The sequence below is a fragment of the Pseudopodoces humilis genome, chromosome 2, assembly GCF_049639895.1.
Source record: "Pseudopodoces humilis isolate 2021_Gansu_Grassland_sample_001 chromosome 2, ASM4963989v1, whole genome shotgun sequence".
Taxonomy (NCBI): domain Eukaryota; kingdom Metazoa; phylum Chordata; class Aves; order Passeriformes; family Paridae; genus Pseudopodoces; species Pseudopodoces humilis.
Window position 1 is genome coordinate 110,337,879 of NC_142201.1, and position 20,740 is coordinate 110,358,618.

The 20,740-nt window shown below is 43.3% G+C and overlaps 2 protein-coding genes and 1 long non-coding RNA gene across 9 annotated transcripts in view; 2 read left to right on the forward strand and 1 right to left on the reverse strand.

Moving 5' to 3' along the window:
• The window catches only part of MPZL1 (myelin protein zero like 1), a 37,416-nt gene extending 24,079 nt beyond the window's left edge, over positions 1-13,337 (forward strand). For 3 of the 7 annotated variants that reach the window (XM_088051898.1, XM_088051896.1, XM_005524103.3), the window contains 2 exons: positions 1,553-1,658; positions 6,938-13,337. In XM_088051898.1, coding sequence (XP_087908024.1) covers positions 1,553-1,658; positions 6,938-7,039 — 208 coding nt within the window. In that variant the 3' untranslated portion in view covers positions 7,040-13,337. Of the gene's footprint in view, positions 1-1,552; positions 1,659-6,937 lie in introns of those variants that run through there. The other 4 variants (XM_005524102.2, XM_088051899.1, XM_088051901.1 and 1 more) reach the window with 2 other exon arrangements.
• Positions 13,338-13,416: 79 nt separating this feature from the next.
• On the reverse strand, positions 13,417-20,616 carry MPC2 (mitochondrial pyruvate carrier 2). Its single transcript, XM_005524101.3, has 5 exons — positions 20,402-20,616; positions 16,976-17,016; positions 15,355-15,439; positions 14,147-14,258; positions 13,417-13,652 (listed from the first exon to the last, which is right to left on the reverse strand). Exons 1-5 carry the CDS (start codon positions 20,505-20,507, stop codon positions 13,613-13,615), a joined length of 384 nt encoding a protein of 127 aa, XP_005524158.1. The 5' UTR covers positions 20,508-20,616; the 3' UTR covers positions 13,417-13,612.
• On the forward strand, positions 17,027-20,405 carry LOC106628247 (uncharacterized). The gene is made up of 3 exons (XR_001331534.2): positions 17,027-19,946; positions 20,062-20,170; positions 20,277-20,405. It is a non-coding gene; the product is annotated as an uncharacterized LOC106628247 (long non-coding RNA).
• Positions 20,617-20,740: the final 124 nt, after the last annotated feature.

The following is a 20,740-nucleotide window of genomic DNA, read 5'->3' on the forward strand; positions in this document are numbered from 1 at the left end:
TGTAATTTGTGCTGGAGTCTGTTGGCAAAGGGATGATGCATTTCACTGGGTGCTTGGGGTTCCATTGTCTCGTGTCTGACTGGGGTGGAGTTGTTGTTTATCCCAGATGGTGTCCCTCCATCTCTTCCAGCAGTGAACTTGACAGTGCATTGACTAAAGCACAGGAAATTCTGAGCTCTTTCTGTGTCAAAATTAAAGTAAATTCCCTGTAAGTGTTCCTCTGGCTCAGACAGCTTGGGTGTTGGAAAGCTTGCAGGGATCTCTTAAGCCTGAATGGTACCATTTAGATAGTGTAGATCTGAGGAGTTTTGTGAATAAAATAATTAATGACTACATAATTTTGGTAACAGAAGGGATGCATTGTCTCTGAGACAGTCGAGACCCCTTGCCATGATGGCTGGGGTTGTACTTTTTTTTAAATTCTAACTGCTGCAGTTATGAGGAGCTAGATCTGCTATGGTAAGACCTACCACAGGGTAAAAAATGCTTGCCCTGCGAGGAGGTGGTCTGCTTAATGTCACTGCCCTTGTTTGTTTCTGTACTCACTTTATACACTGTCTACAAAGACTGAGGGAAGAGGATGCCCAGTGGTCAGAAGGTTGTGGTACCAGAGGGCATTCTTGTGACTGCTGCCAAGGAGGTGGCTACTTAATTCTCCTGGGTGCTTTGGTACAAGGAGGTAGATCCAGCACTGAGAGACCCATCACTGCATTGCCCAGAAGTCACCAACTTTAAGATCATTTGCTCTGTGGTATTAATTTTTCTGTCACAGGCTTGTTTTCTTTTCAGTCCTGCTTTAAGCAGATGAAAAGAAGCAATCAGTTGGTGAAAACCAGCAGCCTTGTTTTAGGGGTGTTGGTTCTCACCACAAGACAGTTCTTTTGTTTGAAAACCAAGATTTGCCTGATTAGATATTCAAGTAGCTATATGAGGGCACATACCATAAAAGTCCTGTATGACTCTTGAGGTAATTGCTCCACAGACTGGTGTCTACTGGAAGAATTATTTTGGGCTCACAGCCTAACTATAACAGCAAGGGAACTAATGTAGAGTTGAGTAGGAAGTACCTTGCTGGTGTAGAGAGAGCTGGTGGCTCTTGCAGGTGTTGGTTCTAAGTGTAGCACTGGTACAACACTTGCCTCAGTGATTGGGATTGTTTAGCTTCTAGTTAGAAGATAATTGCTGTCTACTGCTGTTAACTGAGAAGAAAACACATGATTTTGGAGAGGATGAGTTGAATGGGAGTATCTAAGGATCGGGGGCTGTGGAGGAGCTGCTGTCCTATGTTAATAGCTGCTCCTTCCTGTTGCTTACCAGTGAAACTCAGAGGAAGGACAGAGAAATGTCCCGGGAGAGATGGAGAATTGTGTGTGTTTATTTCAGAAGCCATTATGTTCATTTCTTTACTTTGGCGTAACCTGCCACATTTCATCTTGCCATCATTCGTCTTTTGTTTTTGTTTCTTTTTTTTGTTTGTTTGTTTTTGTTTTGGTTTGGTTTTCGTGTGCCTCTTGAACATTGTCGTGCAAACTCTGCTCTGCCACCTCGTCAGCTGCAGTACCTCTGAGAGCTTGATGTCTCCGGTTAAGCAGGCTCCGCAGAAGGCGCCCTCCGACACAGAGGGCCTGGTAAACAGCGTGCCCGCCAGATCACACCAGGTAAACTGCTCCTGCTGCTCCCCAAGACAGGATTCCCCCCCAGCTTGGGGCAGCTGCTGTGGAAAACATCCAGGCAGGGTGGGATTCGTGCATTAGGGGCTGTCTGCTGGTAAAAGTGCGTGCGCTGGACAAGGGGTGTGCAGTAAACTGAGACTGGTGAGCTCTGCTGTAGAAATCTTGGTGCAGTTGAAAGAGCAGCATCTTCGTATTAGCTCAGGTGGAGTTTTATGCCCTTTTTGTACTAAATTATGAAAAACCACGGTTGTGATCTTGTGCACTAACATACACAGGTGGTAGTGAAGTGCAAGGATGAGGAGTGGTCAGTGAGTAGCTGTTCAACACAGGCACAGTACAATGTCTGTCAGATATGGATCACCCCCTAAAGCTGCCTAGTCTGTTCTGGGATGGTAATGGGGAGGAATTTGCCTTGCACTCTCATGCTCCGTGGCACGTACTTCCTTCACAAGGGGAGGAGCCAGATGCTGACCAGTTGGTGCTGCTGAGAGCTCTCTTCTGCTGAGCCTCCCAATTTTTGTGGGCTTGAAAGTGCCACTCTTTGTGGTTGCTGCAGCTGGCAAAGTTCTGCTGACTTTGAAGGGAAAAAGTGGCTTTTATCCAGACTTTACATCCCACGGGAGGGGACAGAGCATGAGTCAGACAGGGATTTTGCGCAGGGATCATTACCTGTTAGTACAGGATTTCCTTGTCTGGAAGCTGTTTCTTCCCTCTTGATTTGATTATTCCTAGCAATTTTCCTGTGAATCTACAGGTCCTGGGAGAGTTTAAGTTCAAAATGGACTTCTTAATTAGTCACCTTTTAGCAGTGTAGGCTGCAGTGTAGTGTGTGCAAGTTAATACCTGGTTTCTTAATTTCTCTTGACAAAATAATGGAGATGTGTGTTAACGTTTTAACACTACAGGAAAAAAACAAATGTGCTAACAGTCGGCTCAGTAAAGTCAAAGCTCCTACTCTGCTGGATCTCTGGTTTGGTTTTGAAATGCATTTTGTTCTGGGCCATGCAGTATTTCCAAAGTTTTAGCACACAGGCCCACAAAGCTGCCTTCTGCCTTCAGAGATCAGTTATTCACAGAGGCTGTATAATCAGGATTTTAAAATAGTCAGATTTTGACTGGAATAGGTCTTGTAGGAGCAGGCTCCCTGGAAGTTCTGGGTAAAACTTGTCTTTTCTAGATCATGGGAGATGCTTCTGGAATGGGTGAATGAGACAGATGACTCCCACCATCCCCCTTCAAAAAAAGTTTTCACAAAAGTGGGATTTATGATGCAGTAGCTGTTGGAGTCAACATCTATAGGGCAAAAACCCAAAAAGTTTTATCTAATTATTGTCATGGCATGACTTGCAAGTGCACTGAGATGCTGTTCCATGCTTGCATCTTGAAAGCAAAAATACTCCAATGTTTTGGTGTGAAAACTTGCAGTGTCCTCATCTTTCCATGTCCCCAGGGTTCTGAGTCTCAGTGTACTGGAAGGAGCAGCAAAGTAAGTCTAAACTTCGTGATGTTAACTCAGAATCAGGGTGCTTTTGCCCTTCTGTAGTCACTCGAGTCTGTTTCTTCATTGACAGAGTTCTTCCTGCCGGTAAGTTCCTAAAGGAAAACACAAAGTGTGAGCACTGCTGACCTCAACTGAAAGATACTGCAAATGGCTTTTGTTTTGTTCAGTTTTAGTTCAGTTTTTATATTTTTAATCTCTTTTGTCAGGCAAACAGAGTTTCTTTTTTGTGGCAGACATTTGTAGCAGCAAATAGTTCCTCTACCTTCTGTTGAACATTTGCCCCATCTTTACAGAACAACTAAACATATTTACTTTTCTTTAAAAAGATCCACAATGAAATCAGGGTAGATCAGATTTTGAACAGAATATTTAAACAAGGAAGCTAAATTTCAATTGATTACAGTTACATTGTTAGCTTCTAGCCATTGTTTGGTTGCTTCTTTGAGGGTCGTATCAGCATGCAAATCAATATATTTGAAATCTTTCATCACATACAAGTGAAACCTGGTGTTTCTTGGTAATGAAGAAATGAGTTGTAGTATTCAAGCTTTTGAGGTGTTCTACAGGTGAAAGGCAGATACTCATTCCTAGCAGTTCCCAGAGTTTGCTGGCTGTTTGCTGATTTAGACACACTTTTGTCTCTTGGACTGCCTGGTGGTGGTTCCCACTGTCAGCGCTGAGGTCAAACAGCAGAGGCCTGTGCTCTTCCTTGTAGCTTTTTTACAAGGTAGGATGTGTAGGAAGTGAATGAATGCTTTGTGCTTTGCTGGTGGAAAAGAACTGTGAAAACAAACAAAACTGCCTCTGCAAGTTAGCAACAGAGGTATTTGCTCTTAGAGTGGCATTTGAGTTAATTAAATTAAGTTTATTCATTTTTTAATTTATGTATCAGTTCAAGAATCAGTGGTGGAGTATTTGTCTGCATCACATCTCAGCTGAAAGTCTGCTGAGCCTGCACTTTCTTTGTGTTTTGAGTGCAAGTTACTCAGGTGTGGACCTTGCTTTTTGGAGTTTGCATATCTGATTCTGTGAGTGTTCAGCTGCTTGAATCAGCTCCACTTGTTTTCACTGTGCCCTCCTTCTCAGCAGGTATGTTCTGTCCTGTCATATTTGTCTGTGGTGGTTCTTGTCCATGCCATCATTCTCTAATGACTACCGTTCTACCAAGACTGTTATTTGCATGGGTAAGAAATGATTTCCAGTGGAGGCAAGAACTACATGGATTTCCCACATGGGTGTCCTTGTTTGGATCCCAGGACCCTGAGAAGGAGTAGTTTGTGATGCCAAGAATCTTGACAGAAATTTCAGATAACTTTCCCAGAGTTCCCATTCACCCTGAATCTGTGGTAGTTGCAACATCATTCAGAATCTGAGAAATCTGAAAATTCTGTGGACTCCTGTTGGACCATGGTGGTCTAACTTTATAGTTCCTTTTTCTTTGCTGTAACTTGCAATTTATGACTCTGCTGACAAACTCTTAGCAGGTACACCTGCTGCTCTTTTCCCTTCAGTTCTGAATGGAAAAATTGCAAGGGTTCAGGAAATGCTGGTTTTATATAGCAGTGCTGGTCTTTCTTCTGGTTCTGAAAAGTTAAGATGAGCTTTCTTGGGTTTAGATGAAAGTTCTGAATTGTTTAATTGAGAGTTTTTAAAATGGCCCCGGTGATGCTTATAGTCACCTAGAGAATCAATTGGCAGCAAATCAAATAGATGAGCACTGCAATAGGTCCTCGGTCCCTCCTTTTCTCTGTGTTGGCTACCTACCACTTTTTTACTTTTTTTTGGTGGCTGACAGTGAACACATTGAGACAATGATGGCTTGGTTTGGGTCAGCCAATCACACCAGTCAGTCTCTCCACACCACTAACATGCTGCTTGCAGCACAGTGACTATATTTGAACTGGCAAAAACCCAGTACAGTGGTGACTGATACTGAGTGAACTCCACTGGTAGACAATTGACCTGTCAGAATTTCTTGAACAAAATTTGGAATGTCACGGTGAGTACTTTATGCAGTTAGATTTTTATTTTTTTTTAACTGATAGTGCTCTCAAGATGAATTTATCATACCCTTGACCTCTGGCGTCAGGCAGATGAGATTTCCAAAATTGCTTGCAATTAAACTTCTGGGTTACTTTGCCTTGAAGTTTATATAGACACTGTGATCTGATTGGAATTAGTAATCTCAATACAGTGTTGGAAAGCAGACCAACATTAAAGCAAATAGCAGAGAAATTTTTTAAAAAGTAGCTATAATGAGATTTGAAATGCAGAGTTTTCTAGGACATCAGGGTCCTTTTTTTCCATTTTCTCAGTGTGTTGTTTATATTCAGGGTTTTATACCTACTTGTAGGCTTTTGCCCTTCAGTCCATCTTCTTCCTCTATTCTTTATTTGATAATACTTTACCCAGAAGGAAGAAAATGTGGATTTAAATTCTTCTGAAAGAGAACAAGGTATTTACCAGATGTGACCTTTGCCACTGTGCTGGGAGTAAAACAGCTGTGCAGGAAGGTACCTGTGGTCCTTTAAGAACTTAATTTTCTGTACAGAAGGTCTGTTTTAATCTCTGGCTCATGATTGCTTTGGAAAATAGATGGAAAATTTCTGTGTCAGGTCTAAACAAATATTTCCTAATTTGTCAGGATGCCAAAAGTACTGGCAAGAAGGGGGTAGAGGAGTGCCAGTGAAGTCTACTTCTTCCTGGGATATAAGGGAAACCAGAACAGTCAAATGGATGAAATGTTTTGAAGGAAAAACTGTGGAAAAAGCCACAACCAAACTAAAAGCTGTCTTTTTAATTCCCCCCATTCATCCCCAGAGAAGACAGTCCCTTTGCCTCCTGCATGGGGTGTGTGTTCTCTGCTGAGGTCACCTGGGAGGTGGTGGCAGCTCTGTGCTTGTCTCATTTGGGGGGGTTCAGCATGGAAGCTGCAGCTCTCTTGTCATCAAGGTCCCACCTGTCCTGCCGGGCCTCTGCTCTGTGGAGGCTGCAGTCCTGTCCTCAGTTTGTCTCCAGTACCTGCAGTTGACTTTCCCTGGGCTATGTGTTATAGGATGTGGTGTTTTAGGAAGTGTTCACGCATTCAGCTGAAAGACAGGGCTGTAATGTCCTCCCGTGCACCCCATCAAATGTCACAAAGGTGTGAGGCTGTGCCTGCCCAAGGTGTCGGTGGCTCAGAAGTCAGGTAAGGATTCTGTATTGCTGCACCATTTTAGCACTTCCTGGCTCACTGCTGTTTAAGTCTTGGCCCCATCACTGGCTTGGGCAGTGACTTGAGTCACAGGGAGGCTGCAGCTTTATCCTCTCCTTTGTTATGTGGCACAGCCATGCTAGGATTTACAGGACCTGAGTAGCAGTTTGGGAAGTACTCTGCTGTTGACTGGTAAACCTCTAATTTAGTTCCTCTTGAACAATATTAAATCTGGCATGCATCTGACTAAGCCACGTGTCTTTGCTCCATAGCATGTAAGAATTGCTGCTTTTCAGAGCAAGGGAACCTAGATTTTGCATCCTGTGACAGCAGGCAGTTTTGGAGGGAGGCAAGGGTGCTGTTTGGCATGCTCCTGAGAGGAGAAAGGTGGCAGACTAGAGCTCACGTGCAGCTGAGGGTTCATTCCACCTGCTTCCAAGTGCTGTTTGCAGTCATAAAATCTCTGTGGTCTTGCTTTAGCTTTCACCTTGCTGCAAGCCCCCATGGAAGTGAGGGGCTGTGTGGCCTGTTCTGAAAAAGCCTGATTGTGCCTGTTCCTTGTGTCCCCAGGGCCCAGTCATTTACGCGCAGTTAGATCACTCCGGGGGACAGCACAGCGACAAGATCAACAAGTCAGAGTCTGTGGTCTACGCCGACATTCGGAAGAACTGAGATCCTCAGCTATCCAAAGGACAACACACATTCAGACTGGAATTGCTTGAGCAAGATTTGACCCAGAGAACTCACATGTGGCCTTTGATGCCTAGGCTAGGACCAATGCATGTGCATACAGAGGGAGAGATATATATGTATTGTGTGTAAATAGTCTATTTAATCGTACAGAAGTGAGACCAATGTTGCATGTTGAAATGCGGTAAGAATTCTGCTTATAAATTGCCAATATTCTTTTTTTTTTTTTTTTTATATCTTGTGTGACGAGAGAGAAAGTGAAAACTCGCATCATAATTTTAAAATATTTTTATCTTGATTATTAATGGAGAAACTGGAAGATACCTGAAGATTCTAGATTCACCCGGAGATTCTTTTTTCTTTGCTTATAGGGCCTAATTTCTTTTATTGAGGTGACTATAAAGAAGATACCTTCTTTATATTCAGAGTTCTTTATGTATACAGGGTATTTATCTTTCCTTGGTCAGATTCTCAGTACAGGCTGCCTTCTCATGTAAACTAGACCCTCTCATGTGGTCTTGTAAGCCAAACTGTGACTCCTAGCTATCAGAAATGTATGTCTTAGCAGTGTGAGTGAAGGAAATCCTTTAGGCCTACCTGACCTGTGTAATGTGGGTCACAAAACTGTTTACTTCTCAATGAGCCCAGCTATTCAAGTTTAGTCCTTTAAGGTGCAGGGATAGTGTTGATCTAATGAATTTTGTGAAATGGTAGTTTACCTGTGAAAACTGTGAAGGAGATAGTGAGTTAAAGGCATAGGAAGCTGTAGCTGTAGGTGGTTACCTCAGACTCTCTTGAACCTTTCAGTGAAATATTTCTTCCTTAAAGCTCTGTCATTTCATGTAAGCATTACAAAGGGCTCCAAGGGATCTGGAAGCTGTAGGACTCCCATACCTCTCTCCCATAGCTCTATTATGCCACTGTCACCTCCTTGAAGGTGTTTTATCTCTTCTCAAAAGCCTGTAGTGGAGGCTGAACAACTTCTGGAGGAAATCTAGGGCTCTTTGGGTTTTTTGATATGTGGGTTTTTTTGGGTAACCAATATTTGCACAGAAGATGTGGATGGGCAGTTTATTTCCTTCATCTCTGCAAGTCTACTGCTTGAATACAATTCTCCAGCCTCTTGTTTCTAGGTTAAACTCCTCCTAGATTGTCAAGGATCTCTGCTGATGAGGATTTCTTTTGTTGACCCATTGTATCCTGAAATCTGGTGCTCAAAACTACAAGTGGCCTTTCAGCAGAGATCTTCTCAAAGTGGCAGAAGTATTATTATAGAAGAAGGATTTCTGTTTTGTACATCCTAATGTGGTGGTTTTGGTTTGGGTTAGTTTTTTTTGGGAGCAAATAATTTTCAGTTTGGTCTATCGTAATGCCTTTTCTCCGATTCTTACCCATTTCCTAGTTCAGTCTGTTTCACAGAATCGGTTCCAGAATGGTTGAGGGTGAAGGGACCTCTGGAGATCACCCAGTCTTCCTCAAGCAGGGTCAGCCAGAGGAGGCTTCTCTGCACTGTGCCCAGTTCTGAGCATCTCCACAGGTGGGAACTCTACAGCATCTCTGGGCAACCTCTCCAAACAAACTCAAGCCCACATTTCACTCTAACAGCAAGCACATGAAAAATAGTTACAGACCCATGGCAGACCCTTTCACAACCATGTTAGATAATCCTTTAATTATGACAGTGCAGTTTTAATAACTATTTTGTGTACAGTGGGGGTCTTTTTCCCAACGAAGTTAGGTATGCCAACACTATATTCTTTCATCAGGATCAGACTTCACTGGTTTCCTGTCAACAGCTGCCTTTATTAAAAATCAACAGCTTTACTTTTTGTATACATGCACTGGGTAGATCTTAGGACATTGTCCTCAAAGCCAGAACCAGCCTCTTAAAACTGAGACTCAGAAGGAAATAATGGATTAATTTATTCTGCGATATGTCGGTTGCTAATCCTGAAATACCTGAATTTGTGTAATTTTTCTTCCAAGACTTGGCTGGTATGAAAAAAAAGGGCATGCTTCAATTTTAAAGGAGGTTTTTAAGGCACCAGTTTTCAGGTATTTGCCTAGTCTTGTAGGGAACTGAGACACCAAGCTATGGCTAACTAACAGCTCTGTAAATATTCTAGCATTTTACTTTTTGGCAATAACAGATAGGAGCTAAAAAATGGACAAATTTCTTCACAGGAGACCTTTAAATATCTTCTTCTACTTCATGGATTAAGCAGTTGTTTTGTTTTTTTAATCAAGGCTCCACGTGAAGGGGTATGGGGCTTGTACCCAGTGCTGGAAGCTGGAGTGGGACCTACTCACCCCAGAAACGCTTAGGGTAGTATGTCCACTCAAGCTTCCATCTGGTGATACGATCCACTGTCTTGGTTGCTGCAGTGCTCATGTTGGTGACTGTAGTCAGGAAGTTCTTTACCTAGAAGATGGTGAGGCCCTGGCACAGGTTGTCCAGAGAAGCTGTGGATGCCCCATCCCTGGAAGAGTTCAGGGTCTGGTTGGATGGGGCTCTGAGCAACCTGGTCTGATGGAAGGTGTCCCTGCCCATGACAGAGGGGTTGGAACTGGATGATCTTTAAGGTCCCTCCCAACCCAATCCAGTGATTCTGTGGTTCTATAGGATCTTCTCAAGCGCTGAATTCTGCACCTGGCAGCCAGGAGGGGCATCCCTGTCCTGGGGGGCACCAGGCCCAGCATGGCCAGCCGGGCAAGGGAGGGGATTGTCCTGCTCTGCTCTGGGCTGGGAGGGCCTCACCTCCAGTGCTGGGGGCAGCTTGGGGTGCCACAATACAAAAAAGACATGAAGCCATTGGAGAGTGTCCAAAGGAGGCCACGAGGATGGTGAGGGGAGTGGAAGGGAAGCCTTAAGAGGAGTGGCTGAGGTCACTTGGTCTGTTCAGCCTGGTGAAGAGGAGATTGAGGGGAGAGCTCATTGTTGTCTTCAACACCCTCATGAAGGGAAGCAGAGGGGCAGGCACTGATCTCTTCACTCTGTGACCAGTGACAGGACCCAAGGGAATGGGATGAAGATGAGTCAGGGGAGGTTTAGGTTGGATATCAGGAAAATGTTTTTCACCCAGAGGGTGGCTGGGCACTGAACAGGCTCCCCAGGGCACCAGCCTGACAGAGTTCAAGAAGTGTTTGGACAATGCTCTCAGGCACATGGTGTGATTCTTGGAGTGTCCTGCCTAGGGCCACGAGTTGGATTCAATGATCTTGAAGGTCTCTTCTAACCTAGTGTTTTGTGATTAAGATCAGGAGGAATCCTGCTGCTGCTGCTTTCCTTATCTATCTGTCTGTTACTTACCAACATTTATTTTACACTTCATAAAACACTAATGCTTTGGATGTATTTGATGGAGAAACTTGATTTTGATCTGCCTTGTGTTCATCCCTGTGCATCACCAAGTTTCTCCCCCAGCATTTTTGAGTAAGAGGGAGAATTGTGATGAATGTGATGATCAGTAACTTGGTGCTATGAGAAGATGGGGCTGGTCTTGCTGCTTCTTTTCCTGCTGGAACGTACTGGAGTATCTGAGCACAATTCTGATGTGGTGCTAACTTTAGGAAGTACACGAATCCGGTGCTAACTTTAGGGCTGATCTGGTGCTAACTTTAGGAGACACACTGATCTGGCTAGTTTTAATTGACTTAAGGAGACATCTCCTTGCATGGCATTTGTCTAGCTGGTATGTTCATATTGCCTAGACTGAGGAGGTTCCCTGCAAGGCTTCTTGGGTCCTATGTATGAAGGCGTTTTAAAAAACACTAAACTTCTTCTTAGAAATAAAAGTCTTCCCCCAGGAATGACAGAAATCTGTCTGAATCCCTCTCCACTGCCAAGGCTGTTGTATTTTTTGTCATGGAAAATTGAGCAATGTAATTATTAAGTAACATATTCATACTGAAGTCAAAAGAACTTCAGGCATTGTGAGACAACACTTGTGAGCTTTCTGTTCCTCAGGTTATCTGAGACGGTTTAATGATATGGTAACCTGTGCTGATGAAAGGGACTGATGCTGAGTTGGCTTAGTAAAGTCTCAGGAAATAGAGGATTTCTCTTCCTTGATGGGTAGACCAAGGAGAGATTAAAGTCAGACAAGGTTATCATATCCTGATGTTCTGGTGACCAGAAGCTTAACTCTGTTTGCTCTGCTGCTGTTCTCTTAATTCTCTGATGCTGCTCCTTGCAGGAGGAAAAGAACAGCTTGGACTTTGAGGAACACAAAGGGTGTTCCCCTTTTTAGGGTCACCTATCTACCCTTTTTAGGATCATCTGTTTTCAAAACAAGTGCTGCATGCCAGCATTGCAGCAACCCAGAGGAGGAGTAGGCACCTCTCTTAAAGGCAGTAGCCAGTGATTAAACAGTTGGGGGCGGTCATTGCTGTTGGATAGTTGACCTGGGAGAGCTTATGTGATGGAAAAGACTTGCAATAAATTATCTTTTATTCATCATGCAAACAAAACTGGGGTCAATCTGAAATCTTCCTTATTTTTGATTACCATAAATGAATTTCAAGAGGATTACAAATAAGGTATCAAGCTAAGTAAATTGGTAGCTGTACTCAGTCCATCAGGTTTCCACGGCCCCTTTGACTTCAGCAGTTGTTCTGTGAGTAAGTTGCTCACCATGTTCACAAAACATTAGCATTATGAGCCATTACAGAGGAGCAGGTATGTCGCTGTAACTCACTGCCTGATGTGTCATTTATAACTGGATACCTGTAGGGTTTTGTTTTCTCTCAAAGCTTTAGTGTATTTCAGTTTGTGACTAAAGAGCTGTAATTGGGTTTTCAAACTTTTTAAACCTGTGAGAATTGTCTAGGTAACCATCTGTCTAGCAACTGCAGTAAAGGTGTGTATGCAACTTAAAAGCTGCATCACCTTAGAGTGGATTCACTGAGGTCAGGTATGGAGTGTTTGATTTGTGACCAGAACACCTTCACTCTGTACTGGAATCTTGTCTTGGAATTCTGCATGATTAGTGTACCTGCCAAGGACCTCAAATACAAAATATTGTATCATAGATGATGGAAATACTTCCTCGATAAAAGCACCATAAGAGAAGAGAAGGTGGGTGGGACTTCTGGGCTCTAGCCACACCTCTGCAGTGTAACATTTTTATATGGGAGACTACAAAATCACATTAACAAGGCTCAGCAATTATTCTCTTCTTTGGGTTTCTCTTTCCCTTCTCTTCACTGCCCTAAAGCTAATAAGCCCTTTCATTTACAGGTATTTTTGCACTCTAAAATATAAGTTCAATGCCTTTGGAGATCAGTGTGCTGTGCAATGTTTTCTGTCTCCCTGCAATGCCAACTGTTCTTATGTGGTAAATGTAATTGAAAACATAGACTGGGTACTTTTCTTTTATAAACCTCTATCCTGGAGGTGTGTGAGATAACAAACACCTGTAAGACAGGTGTATAATCTGTGAGGGAGCTAGATTTGCATTGCATGGCCTGAGTACATGAAGAGCCAGTGTACCAACTGTTAGTGCTTTTGCTTTTACAGACTCATCTGGAAACAGTTATCTTGGATATTTTTTCTTGAATGGACTTTAATGTTTTCTATTGTAATCTTGTGAATATTTTAATACACTTTTTTTTTCCCATTACTGGTTTGCTGGATGAGTCTTACCTGGTTGGGGACTGGGAAGGGTGGGGGACTGGAATACACCACCTCTTTCCCTGGCAGTATTCTTCAGTCACTGTGCCCACTTGGTGACCAATACAGCTGGAGAACTCGCCACTTGAGACCCTGGGTTATTGCTTCAGCCACAAGGACCAAGACATACAAGTGGAAATGTGGCAGAACTGATTTCATGGTGGGACAGCCTTTGAGAAAGGGGAGCTGAAGATACATCGGAATCTGAGATTCATCAGAACCTACCTTGCCTCAGTTATCTTTTCCCCTGCATGTGAATTCCTGAATCTGAGTCCGGTGCTTCAACACCCCCATCTTCTTCCTGGAGTTGTGAAGGAAGCTAAAACACCAGTGGCACATTTGTTTCCTGTCCTTTTGTTCAGGACAGTGGTGGCTCGGGAACACATGAAGACACACATGTTCCAGCTGAAGCTGGAACAAATATCCTGATGCTACTGGGGAAGGAAGAGCGTCAGGAAATGAAATGCAAATGCTACTGTTGGTTACTGAAATATGGCAGTTCTCCACCCAGGGGGTTTCCCGACTGCGACAGGAAATATTACTTCAGTCTGAGGCTCTGGCTGTCACCAATACTGTGTCACTCCCAGCACTTTTCACTGGAGTCAGATGAGGTGAGGCTCAGCAACTCTTTTTAGGCAAAATCCAGCCAGTTTCTTTAAAGAGACAGTACAAGATGAAAAATTCCACCTTCATTTTAAAAGGTTGACCTTTATTTAAATGTGTGGAGATACTTCATTATTTGCACTTAGAAAACATTTGCTCTCTAAACATGTAAATTTCCTTTTTTATTTTTTCAGAGGAAAAAAACATTAAAATTAGTGAAGCTGGGTCCCATGGGGATGGGTTTGTGCGTTGCTGTTTGATCTGTTGGGTTAGGCATCTCTTTACTGCAGTTGCTCTCGTGCTTTTAGCTCCTGATTATACCTATAGGAATAAAAAAGAAAGAGCACAGGTTAAGAATAGACTAGAACACCAGTTACAGTAACAGTTTTTTCCCAGCAATCTGTTCACCAGAGAAGGTTTAAAATTACAATGGACTTGGAGGGTGGAAACTCAGGATAGGATATTTTAATTCTTATAGGAAGTTCCAAAGTAGCTAAGTTTGCCATATTCCTGGCCAGTACTGAAGCCAGAAAAATCCCAAAGTTTCCTTAAAGAAATAATTTTTTAAAAAATGCTGCTCTGCTTAAAAATCTTTTAACCCAGCTGGAACTGACATGATTCAACACCGCTCGAGCTAGACTGAAAATATTTACAGCTTCACTCCAACCAAAATGTAAAACTAACAATGTAGCAAAAATGTTCTGTAATGTTTTATGAATGGTTCAGTTCCTCTTGCCTGTTGCAGTGACAGGCTGGCAGCATCTTTAAATTCCTGGTTAATGCTTAGCTGTAGTTGTACCCTTATTAACACATACCTCCATATTCGGAAAAGCTGGGAACCACCAGCACAGCCAACAAAGAAATTCACAGCAAACAGACTCCAGTTTTTGGGGATAATCACTAGAGAGTACCGTGACCAAATAAGGCCTGTTGAATAAAATGGAAAGTTTAAAGATATTTCAAATTAAATATTCAGAATTTCCCTAAGTTTGGAGGCAAATTCATGGGCCAGTTGAAATAAACAAATTTCACAGCTTCATGTTAGACAACGGTTTTGCTTAGCAAAAGTTGAGGACCTTTCTCAATGAAAAGTGCCAGTGGGACACCTACAAGTATGTACTGCATTCTTCTAAAATAGCAACAGAAAGGTCAATCATAGTCTGAAAATCAAACAGAGATCCTCTATAGTCTACAGCAGCCTAGACCTTGATTTTCCAGCACAGTAGTGGTATTTTGCTGTATATCTAGCTTGCTGCACTACATATGCAATTATGCAGAACTTATGCAAAATGCACAGGACTGTGTCAGATATCAAAATAAAGTCTGGAGAACCCTTTCAGACAGGAAGAACATTGGAAAAAGCTGCCCAGGGAAGTGGTGCAGTACCATCTGTGGAGGTGTTTATAAGATGTGTAGTTGTGTCACTCAGAGACACATTTTAGTGGGGACTTGGAAGTGCTGGGTTAATGGCTAGACTCTATGATCTTGAAAGTCTTTTCCAACCTAAATGATTCTAGGAGTACAGAATATTGTTTCTGCCAGTGTGAGAATTCTTGGCAGCCAGCAGTGCAGCAGTCCATGTGCCACTGCTTCCAATTACTTGTAACACTTGGAAATTCTTTCCAATTATGTTAGTGTAATTACCCTACTATTCTTAAACCCCGTAAAGTCTGTTCTAAAAAAGTCACTATATCCTGGACTGATTTCAAAATTACTTGATCTGAAGCAAAGAGGGAGACTTACTGCAGTGAATGGTATAATGGTAACTTAAGGGATGACACTCATGTCCTAAGTCATAGCAACTTGCACTGAACAGTGCCAAATTAAGACAGGTGTAGACAACTCTTACATAATTACAGAAAGCTTACTGATTTAATAACAAGTACAGGTCTGTCCTAGAATTATCCTCCAACAGCAACATTGACAGCTAGCATGTTAAAATTAAGGCTTTCTGTTGAAAGAGATTAGTACTGATGGAAGATTGTGAGATGGTGCTGTGCAAAAACACAAAGTGTGGCTTTACCTGTGGCCATTAGTACTGCAGACTGTGCTGTGCTGAGCTTTTCTGCTGGTCTGGCCATGTCAGCCAGTCCAGCACCCACCAAACCCTGCAAAGAGAAATTCAGTGAGCACCAGTCTGGGACTCCTGTAACAGATCAAGGGCTTTACAAGGGGAAGCTGCTTCACAGCTCAGTGCTTAGCCTACTGCATTATGCAGGAGATGGGATGCATTCTGTGAGCAATTAGACTCTCTGAGACACCATCCATTTCCAGTCCCTCGTGGGAGGAAAAAGAAGATGGTTATGGCAGCTACAACTGGGTGGCAATAAAATTCCAGGCATTGGCAGTTTTGTATTAATTCAAGAACAAGGTTAATTTAAACACAGATGCTTAAGAAAGCAGCTGAAAAAGACCTGCCCTGGTTTTCATGCAACAAGTAGAGGCTTATCTAAATAAGGACCTTCTTCCCACAGGTCAGGCTAAGATACTGCTGGTAAACATCACCCCATATAGTCTTCGCTCAGCTTCATCTGAGGGGGTAAAAGTGCTTTTTTAAAATATATTAGTGCTTCTTTTAAATATAATTTCAGTAATGGAAAACTTGCAGGCAAATTGAGGAATAGCTTGGCTGATCTACTTGCCATTGGAAGCAAACGTTGCTTGATTTGTTTGTTGTGTTATTGCCCTCTACTGGAAATATAATTTCATGTTCCTGTTAACACCAGTTCACAAAAAAAAAACCAAAACAAACAAAACAAAACCCTTAAGTAAGACAGTCCTAACACTTTTAATTCCCTGATTGCCATGCAGGACTCCTTGGGCACAGAAGAGCTGCCTCAAGCTCAGGAGGGTGTTTCCAGGGAGGTTAACCATGGTTCCTGCAGCTCCAGTCCTGACAACACACAGAAACCAAGCTGTAGCTTAGAGCACAATGTGGCCTATAAGAAGTTTGGGTTAACAGTAAGAAAGTTACAAAGCAGCTGGCAATGGTAAGCTGGCAAGGTTACATCCTTGCTTGCTATCGAACAAGATCAAACACTCATGGGTTTAGAGATCTCTTGTTTTATCTGTATCAATACACCTCGGAGCAGCACAGTGAATTAGGAGGTGGCATTTGCATCACCTGGGCACAAACACAGCCCAGGGCTGTAGTCAAGTGGGAAGCAGAACCTCACAGGAGGCAGAGCACCACTGACAGCCACACTGGCAACTTCCTTTGTCTTTTATATCAAGACTACCTTGCACTCTGACAGGCTTCAGCCTGCCTTCAAGCTTAGGAATTGGCTTCCTTAAGATATTTCTCCATTTCCTCAATCTCAGAAGAAACGCATGCTTTAGGAGTTTTGCATCATGCCAGCTCATTCCTACCTTGAGCAACATTTGGTGTTTCACAAGAGAAAGCCTTTGTGAAACTAAGTGAAAAGCACAATTCTTCCACAAAGCCTTTTCTCCACGCTGTATCCCCTTCATGTTGTGCTATCTGTTATTAAGGCTAATTTTGTTCCTCCCCATATATTAAGAATTAGAGCTTCTAATCTTTCTGCAGGCTCAAGTTTCTGCTGGGAAACTCTTGCTTGCTCAGTGTGTTAATGCAGATTGCCCTGGGCTTGACACCCAGACACCAGCTGGCATCTTCTACTTACCCATTTCATAATAGGTGCCCAGAAAAACACTGTTTTGGGACCTGAGGGAGGATGGGAGGAAAAGAAGTTAAATTATTTAGTAAGATGTGGCTGTTTTAATACCCACAGCATTTACCCACCGGAAGTTTAAGTGGTTTTATTTTTTTTTAATGAATTGTTTATATTAGAAGTTTCTACTGCTGTACAAGCTCTAGCATCTAATACTCATAATTCATCAACTCAGTGCATCAATCTTTAGTTGTGTAATCACTCCACACATTTCTGCAACAGCTGGATAGATTTTGTATGTCCATATTTAAGCAATTGAAGACACCAGACCGAGCAAAATGCATTTATAATTGAAAGAGTTAGGAAAAGGCTTAGGAATAGGGAAAACACCCCAAAAATCTACCAGTAGGCAAAGGAGGATTATGGGGGAAGAGAATGAACTCTAAAGAAGGGAGAAAAATCCAATGGCATGGGACCTGAGGTAAAACAAATCTTACAAATTTCTCTTACAAATACATTTGATTTTCAGTGGTGGTAAAACAGCAGCTGGCTGGTTAAAACAAAGCCCTGTAAAGCCACACCTACAACTATACCAGAAATCATTAATCTGGGACTTCTGCCCCAAGTCTTAAATGAGAGACCACAATCCAAAGTACCAACCCCCCTATGAAACAGTCAGGAGACTGTTGTAATTTTATCAAAAAACATTAATGTTTAGGTCACTGCTCAGCATTCTGGTAACATGCAAGATGAAGCCAAGTTTTCACTGTAATATATTACATAAAAGTAACCACCAGGACTTTGGTTGCCTGTTTTTTTATGGTATTTCTTCACTAACAATTCAGCCTTAAAAAGACCTTGCACTAACTACTTGTACTTCCAGTTTTAACCACCCTCAAGTTTAAAACTATGACGTGGGAAACAAAAACTGGCTTGGCAGCCTTGCATAAAGCTCTTTTTAACCCACCCTGCTTGTGATCCAGTTTCACACTGCATTTAATAACCACACGCACATTACCTTTTGTCTAATATTGTTAAATATTAGATAACAGCAGCTTAATGTTCATCCTTTAAAGATACAAACTTCAGCTGCTGTTCTCTAAGGCACTTACTTGGTATGTCAGTATCAGGCTGCAAATACAGCTTGTTATGAATAAATCAGTCTTACAGAGTAACTACTTAGTCACTATTTAGTATTTAATTGCTAACAGTCATTCTAAAACACAAATTTAGATTTGGAGTACAAGAGGATGTGGGGTGAGTATAAATTATTAAACTGACCTTCCCTAAACAGCTAGTAGAGTTTTCAAGAAGACTGACATTAATTTTTATTAATAATAGAAAATCCAACTATTTCAAACTGCTGACTGCAGAACTAAGAAACAATTTGAGACAGGGAATGTACCAAGCCAAGTTTGAAATTAGGTAAGACTGTCAAACACCTCTCCTTGGAGACATTCCAGCCTGGATGGGTTCTTCCCAGCTCCTGACATCCAGAATTTTTCAAGGTTGAATATGACAGCAGCAAATGAGAGAGCAGGGGGACACCAGAGGCTAACCAGTGTTAGTGACCAGTTTATAGAATTGATGACTTCTATTAAATATAAGAAATTCTTTGTGCTGAGAACTTGAATAAAAAGTGAACCAGAGAGGCCAAAGGGGAGGGAGCACAAGCTCAGCCCATGCTGTCCCATGGCAGCCTGAGGAGTTGGTATGCCAGGCCCTCCACTGTCCTCCAGCAATGCCAGCCAAAGAAACAGTTTCCAACAGGCATCAATTATTTTGCTGGAAGCTTTCTTTATGCCAGAAAGTGCTTCATGCCTCAAAAGTGATTTATAATTTCATGACAATGACGCTTATACTCCTGAATTAGACTACAGATTTAGATGGCACTGGAGATAAAAGAAAGCCTTTCATTTGTAACCCACTTTTTTTTTTCTGCAGTCAGAGTGACATCTATTGCATAACTTTCTCACAGACACACCTTCAAGGCTAAAACAGAAGTTGCAGGGGTTCAGTTTCTCTACTTGCTTGTGCTGTGGCTTTTATCACTTACACCATCAGTATAGATTATGACAGCAAGATATGTGTGTATTATATATAACATACATATATATATATACAAAAGCCCTAAAAATGGATTTATTAATTACAACATTATGGTGATGACCAAAAGCAGCCCACAGGCAGTTTTGTGAAGTGAAAAGCACTGTAAGAGGACCTCCAAAACCTTCTCCAGTTACCACTACTGCTCTGTTGAAGAAGGAACGTGGATGTTCCCAGTTCTTGCTGTGTCTTGTATCCACTAAAAGCATCTGGAAGCTGCCACATTTCACACCGGTGGAATGTGTGTCTCAGTGTTGGACATACTGTCTCTTTATATATAAAAACAATATGTTAATGTTAACTATATTGGAGTGAATTGAGTACAAATCAAACATTTTGGGAGCTGCACTTTTCACTCTCTGTGATTACTTTAGAGCAACGATTTTCCTTCCATTGTAAGAGGACAGAGCAACTGACTGCAAACTAAAGTCCATTTTCACAGTGCATATTCCTGGTAGGTGAAGAGTCAAGGATGCCTGTGACACTGACACAAAACAGTGGGGACAGAGCCTATGGAATGCCAGGATTTTATCGGGCGCTCGTTTTAACAACCGACGCAATTTGTTTACAGGACAAACACCACGCAAATGGCACTGAATGAGATCATTTTACAAGAGGTTTCTCCCTAATAAAACAAACCCCCACGTTTGCCCATGGAAAGGTAAACTGTAGGTCAGCTGAGGGGAGCTCATTCTTTACCCACGGGAGTCCTCCAGCGCATTCACCAAGGGCACGAGTTGCCTTGGGTAGAAGCGTGGGATTCAGCAGAAAGAAAATAAAACCAAAGGCTGCCTGACTTCAAAGGGCACATTTCAAGATCGGAAACCCTGGCGGCGCTCTCCCCCGTCCCTGGAAGTGTCCATGGCTGGATGGGGCTGTGAGTAACCTGGTCTGGTGGAAGGTGTCCCCTCCCGTGGCAGCGGGTGGAACTGGATGATCTTTAACATCCCTTCCAACCCAAACCATTCCACGATTCTATGATTTGTTTCCAGCGCATCCTCTTGAAAGAAGCCGCTGCCGAGGCCTCCAGGCCCCTTTCGACCCAAGACATCCCCTGGGCCAGGTTCTGGCAGCCCACCTGATCCCTGGATACACCCCGCGGTACCGTGACAGCGACACCAGCGCATCCATCCCGGAACCACCCGTGCCGTGCCTGATTATCCTATTCTCCCTTCACAAACACAAGAAATTCTCCTTTACGCTGCAGGACTCCGCTCCAGGGCCGCTTACCCGTGCCAGAACACCCGATCCCGCCCCCCACCATCCTTCGCATCCCCCGCTCCGCTCTCCCCGCCGGCCCAACCGGGGACCAAGGTGACCCCCGCTCATTACCCGCTGGGTGGTTGTAGAAGGGCCGGAACCGCGGTGGCAGCATGAGCTCGATGCGGTCGAGCATGCGGTGGTAAGAGGCGCGGAGCCCCGCGACGGTGGCCGCCATGGCGAGGGACGGGGCGAGCGGGGTCGGAGCGGGGACCGAGGGGCGAGCGGGGACTGAGCGGGGGCCGCGCTCCGTCCGTCCGTCCTTCCTCCGCCCAGGCCCCGCCCACCAGACCTGCCCACCCGGCAGCCCGTGCTCTGATTGGTCATCGCCGCAGGGGGCGGGGCGGAGCGGAGAGCTGCGTGCGGCCCTATTGGCTGCGTGTGCCTGCCCCGCCCCCTGGGGAGAGCTGG